The 6,155-nt window shown below is 29.1% G+C and overlaps 1 protein-coding gene across 1 annotated transcript; it reads left to right on the top strand.

The window, feature by feature from the left end:
- The first annotated feature begins 2,722 nt into the window (after positions 1-2,722).
- On the top strand, positions 2,723-3,865 carry LOC107030870 (F-box/kelch-repeat protein At3g06240-like). The gene is given in 1 exon segment (NM_001323463.1): positions 2,723-3,865. A coding segment is annotated over 1 exon segment (1,143 nt).
- Positions 3,866-6,155: the final 2,290 nt, after the last annotated feature.

The following is a 6,155-nucleotide window of genomic DNA, read 5'->3' as shown; positions in this document are numbered from 1 at the left end:
ACTGATTGCACGTTTATCTGTTCTCTTCTTTTCTTCTTTAATAGAAAATCAATGCCTAAATTCACTGCTTAGAACTTTGGCAAAACATATTAGTGGATTGGGAAAGAATCAATTATGAAAATTTTAAATGATCTCAAATTGTCATAGAATAGAGATCCAAAAGCATTTATTATGAGGAACGATTTTGATTTATGAACAAACAAACATGAAAGTTAAAGTTGTTGCGACTATTCGTAGGAAACTAGTCTTTTTAAATTAAAAAAATACTCCCTCCGTCCGGTCTTGTTTGTCATAGTTTCTATTCATAGAGTCAAACATTATGAACTTTGACTAAAATTTTAAAAATGTTTTTATTCTTCATATTGACCTGCAAAAAAATTGCAGTTAATAGTACTTTTCATATAGTTTTTGAATATTTAATTTTTTTTGTTTATAATATCGAATTAATATGATCTAATTTAACTTTGAAAATTAGTCAAATTGACTTTTGAAAAGCGCAACATGACAAATAAAAGTGGACGGAGGAAGTATGTAGGATAATTAAAAGGATATTTATGTTCTAAAATGATATAAATAATATTGAAGTATGTATATGATGAAAATCATAACATGGAAATATGAGAATGAATGGATGAATAATTTGATACGATTTTCACTAACTCTTTCTTATGTGGTACCTTGAATTTCCTGGAATTTCGAAGTAAATCAATTATTGTAAATAATACTTTTGATTTTTAAGAAGAATAATAATAATAGAAAACATTAAAAAAAATTGTTGTTTAAAAGTGAGAGAAAACCTCTCTCACAATCCTTCAAAAATTTAAAAAATGTTTGAAAAATTCACAACTCATATAAAAAGATATAACTCTTTGGAAAAGTCACAATCCTTTGAAAAAATCACAATCCTTCGGAAAAGTCAAAACTCATCAAAAATGTCACAACCATAAAAAAAGTGACAACTCTTCAGAAAAGTCACAAATTATTGAAAAAAGTCATAACACTTTAATGTGAAAAAATATCGACTTTTAATATAATATTATATAATATATCTTATTAAATAAATAAAATTGTGTGTTTTTAATTTTAAGTATCATAATAATTCCGGAAAATGCACAAGTACCCTCTCAAGCTATGTCTAAAATCCCAGAGAGTCACTTATATTATACTAAGGTCCTATTACCCCTTGAACTTAATTTATAAGTAATTCTGTACGTCTTTTCAGCCTACGTAACAGTAGTTTGAAAAACAAAGTCAACCATCATTGGGCCCACAAGATAGTGTCACGTAGGCCGAAAAGGGGTAAAAAATTATTAATAAAATAAGTTTAGGGGATAATAGGACCTTAGTATAGTATAAGTGTGTATCTGAGATTTCGAGCATAAGTTAAGGGGGTACTTGTGCATTATCCCTAATAATTCAACATTCAAGTTGGGGAGTTCATACTTTAAGGTAGTATATAGAATAAATATGGATAAATATTTCATTGTTAGAACCTTTTAGGTTATTTCTTTTTGTTTTTATTTATTAATTTATTTATGTATCAAGATATGAGAAGATCTTCTTTAGAAGTCATGATGTTTTCTATGCAAAAGAAAGAAGAACAAATTTTAATATCAAGTATAAAATTCCCTTACATGAGTTTTTAAAAATAAAATTCTCCTAGCTTTTTTCTGTCATATATCAAGCTTCCTAAACATTAGAAAAAATGAACTCCATCAAATAACACTTAGAATTACAACTTCAATTTATATATAATCATTTGTCTTCGATTTTCAATTATATATATTAACAAAAATGGAAAAACAACAAATTTTAATAGTGTTAATTTCAATACGTTCTACATTGTTATTCAATAAGTTTGTTATGGTTGAGAATTCATTTTAACAATAATAATAACAACAACGACGATGACGACAACAACGACGACGAAGACAACAACAACAACAATAACAAGAACAACAACAACAACAAAAACAACAACAACATTAATAATAATAATAATTATAATGAAAAAAAACTTAATAATTTTATTTTAAATTTTAAATGAATAATAACTATTATCATTTTAAAATTAATCCTTACCATTATCATCAACCAATTATGTATTCTAAATTTTGCATAGGTTATACCATATTTAATTTAAAAATATCAGTGCATTAAAAAAAATCATATGTCACCAAATTATCAATTCATTAGTATTTCTATATTAAATTTATTGACCGATTCAAATACAAAAAGTAATTTATTTATCAGTAATATTTAATTAATTAGGTAATTTAGAATATTTTAATCTAGTGTACTGGTCAAATGCAAACATTCTCATGATAATAAAAATTGATAGATGAAATTTATTCAAAATATATGATTGACATTACCCAATCTAATTTGTACAAAAATTATAAAGAACAGGAACTATTAATTAGATCTGAATTTGGGATAATAAACACTTGACACGTTAATTTCTTGGCTCTTTAATGATAAATAAAAGTTCCATGAAAAGAGCATGCACTTGTTCTTCGAGGAATAAGTTTTGGATCCTTACAAGTTTCTGTTGAAGAATAATGATACACCACAAACCTCTAAAAACCACAAAAATGAAAATTAAGTTAGGAAGATTAAGGTAGAATGAATAAAATTTTGGATCCAATGAAATAGGGACATAAATCTCATGTTACAAGGTGTTATAGACATCATTCAGAAAAGGAAGGGCACATAACCAAAGATGATGGATAGAATTATGAAGGTATTGCCCCAAGATGTGGTCATATATATATTTCTAATGCTCCCAGTGAAGTCTTTATTGCGATTCAAATGTACATGTAAAACGTTTTGCAATATCATAAACTCATCAACTTTCATTCATCTTCACCTCCATTGTTCAAATGATGAATTGATTCTCTTCAAGCATTCGATTAAACAAGAAGAAGACGACCTTTTTAAAAATATATTGTCTTTCCTTTCAAGTGAAGAAAATTGTTTTGATTTTAAGGCCGTTTCTCCAGATTTTGATGTTCCAGAAGTGACCACCACAAGTGCTTGTGTTTTTGTTCAAGTCATTGGTCCTTGCAATGGTTTAATTGCTATAACAGATTCCTTCGCTACTATCTTGTTTAATCCAACAACTAGACATTACCGATCAATACCGGCTTGTCCTTTTGGTATTCCAAAGCGTTACAGACGTTCCATTAGTGGTATTGGGTTTGGCTATGATTCCATTCAAAATGATTACAAATTTATTAGGATATCAGAAGTTTACGAGGATTATATGGATAAAGATATGAAAGTTGATATTTTTGACTTGTCCACTGATTGTTGGAGAGAACTGAATGGTCAACAAGTACCTCTGGTGTTCTGGACGTCTTGTTCAGAAATACTTTACAACAATGCGTGTCATTGGTTTGCTTCTACAGACGATACAATTATTCTTTGTTTTGAAATGAACACTGAAGAGTTTTATCATCTGCAATTGCCGGAATCATGTCATTGGTATGATGGCAAGAGTGATGGCCTTATCATTGTGAATAACTGTCTTAGTTATATTCGTTACCCTGATCCATTGTCAGATCGTCCAGCTGAAGTATTGATTGATATATGGATAATGAAAGAGTACAATAAAAGAGAATCTTGGATAAAGAGATGTTCAATTGGACCTATAACTATTGATACACCATTAGCAGTATTGAAGGGTGATTTATTGCTTCTTCAAACAAAAAATGGAGATGTGATTGGCTATGATCTTAACTCTCATGAAATCAGGGATCTTAATTTATATGGTTATCCCAGAAGTTGGAGGGTTGTAATTTACAAGGAAAGCTTAACCCCAATTCCAAGAGAAGGAGACACTATTCTTGTTAAACAATTTTAGAATTTATATGATGAATTAGTTAACTATAATTTGAAACATTGAAAGTAAAGTAATATATGATTAACTTTTACTTGTTTATGATTTTGCATTTTTTCGGAAATAATTATTAGGTATAATAAATAAACATGACCCTTAACTTGATTTCAGCAGACCACTATGCCTTCAAACTTTGAGTTTGCACAAGAAGATACTTAAACTTGTGTATAAAATTGAACAAGTAGATACATGTATCTTACATTCCATAATTCATGTAGGACGCCATGTAAGACACAAAATTGCCGTGTAGGGTGACATGTAGGATGAATGTATCGATTTGTTCAATTTTATTCAAATTTAAGTGTCTACTTATGCATACTCAAAGTTAAAGATCATAGTTGTGAGTTGACCTCAAGTTAAGATTCACGTTTATGCATTATGCCTAATTATTAATATGAATATTTGTTCATTATATTCATATTAATTGATAAGGGTAAAATATGAAAAAAAAAATTATATTTCTTTTATAAAAGTAAGAAGTAAAAGTTAAAATTTATTTTCAAACTAGTAAAAGATAAAAAATGAACAAAGGAGTATCAAATTTAAAATAGTAGGTTCATTACCACTATTACCACATTACGTAATTAATGGATAATGTGTATATACCTTTTTAGAAACAATATAAACGGGTACACTAATTCGGATCAGTTTTTCCCAATATAGTTTTCTTCTCCTCTTTAGAAGTAAACCACTGTGTAAAGAAAAGAATTTTTGAGGTTGAGAAAATTAGTAATTGCATTGTTTTTAAAGAAAAATGAATGTCGATTTGAGATCATTCTTTTTTTTAAGTAAAAGATATCTTACACAAATATAATTTAAATAATTATAAGCAAGTAAAATTTGACCATCATATTTGATTATAAAAGAACACAAGGCTTGATAAAAATGAAATTTATTAAAGTAAACCGACAAATAAAATGAATCATCTTTCGGCAAATCCGACAAAATTAATGATAAAGTGGAGTTTGAATTCAAAGTTATGATAAATATTGAACAACAAATAAAGGAATAGGAATGTTTGGGCTGAAGTTTGTTTGTTGTCCACATGGACCCATTGTCTTCAGCTTTATCTTGCATTTTTTTCCATGTATATTCTAAGTATATATCAATTTGACTAACTTTTAAAATTAAATTAAATTATATTAATTTGATATTTTAAAATAATAAATTAATTATTCAAAAATTATATTAAAAGTATTCTGAATCTCAAAGGTCAGTGCCTACAGTCATCACAGCTCTTATACCTGCTTAATGTTGAACTAAGCTTATCAAAAACCTCATAAAGTAACTCAGTACCATATGGTCTTGGCTATGAAGAATTAAACCAACCAACTGGAGACCGACAACACCTTCCATATAGTGCCTCAAATAGGGCCATCCAAATACTTGAGTGCTACCAGTTATTATATGCAAACTTTGTCGGGGCTAAGAAGTGGTCCCTTTGACCCCCAAAATCTGATATATAAAAGCCCACAACATAGCCTTCAAAATCTTAATAATACGCTCTAACTACCCAACTGATATGTTGTTGGAAAGTTCCGCTAGAATCAACTAGTGTACCAACTCCTCTGAAAAGGTCCTTTAGAAGCTAGAACTGAACTAATAAATGATTTCTAAAATATAGGGTATTGACACTCGGTAAAGATGAACTACCTCCTAAATATAGTCACAATCTAGCCTCTCAACGACGATTGAAGACTTAACTAGAGAGAAGTGGTGTAACTTAGTTAATTGATCAGCTAAGAACTAAATATTGCCAACACTTTAAGAACTCCCAAGTAGTAGCCATAATGAAATCTATGGTGATGCACCCCACTTCCACTCTTGAACAGGAAATCTTTATAACTCAATTTCATACCTCAAATGATCGGCCTTTACCCAATGGAAACAGAAGCAGCAAGACATTAAGTTAATGATATCTCTCTATATGCCACTACACTAGTTATTCTTCCTCAAATCATGATGATTCTTAAAAATTACAAAAGAAATAGAGAACCTAGAATCACAGGCCTGACGAAGAATAGACTGAATTAAATCTCCAACTCTCAAAACATTAATACGACCATAAAACCTCATAATACTATCAACCTCAAAGGTGTCTGGCCTGGCGTCACCACGTAATACCTGATCTTAGGTAGATATAATATCATTATCCTCAAATTTATTACCACTAATCCACTCGAAAAGAGATGACTAAACTGCAACATGGGCTAAAACCTGGCTAGAATCCAACATATCACGCATAATTATTCTA

Source organism: Solanum pennellii, chromosome 1 (assembly GCF_001406875.1).
Source record: "Solanum pennellii chromosome 1, SPENNV200".
Classification (NCBI taxonomy): Eukaryota; Viridiplantae; Streptophyta; class Magnoliopsida; order Solanales; family Solanaceae; genus Solanum; species Solanum pennellii.
This window is presented reverse-complemented; position numbering and strand designations above follow the sequence as displayed.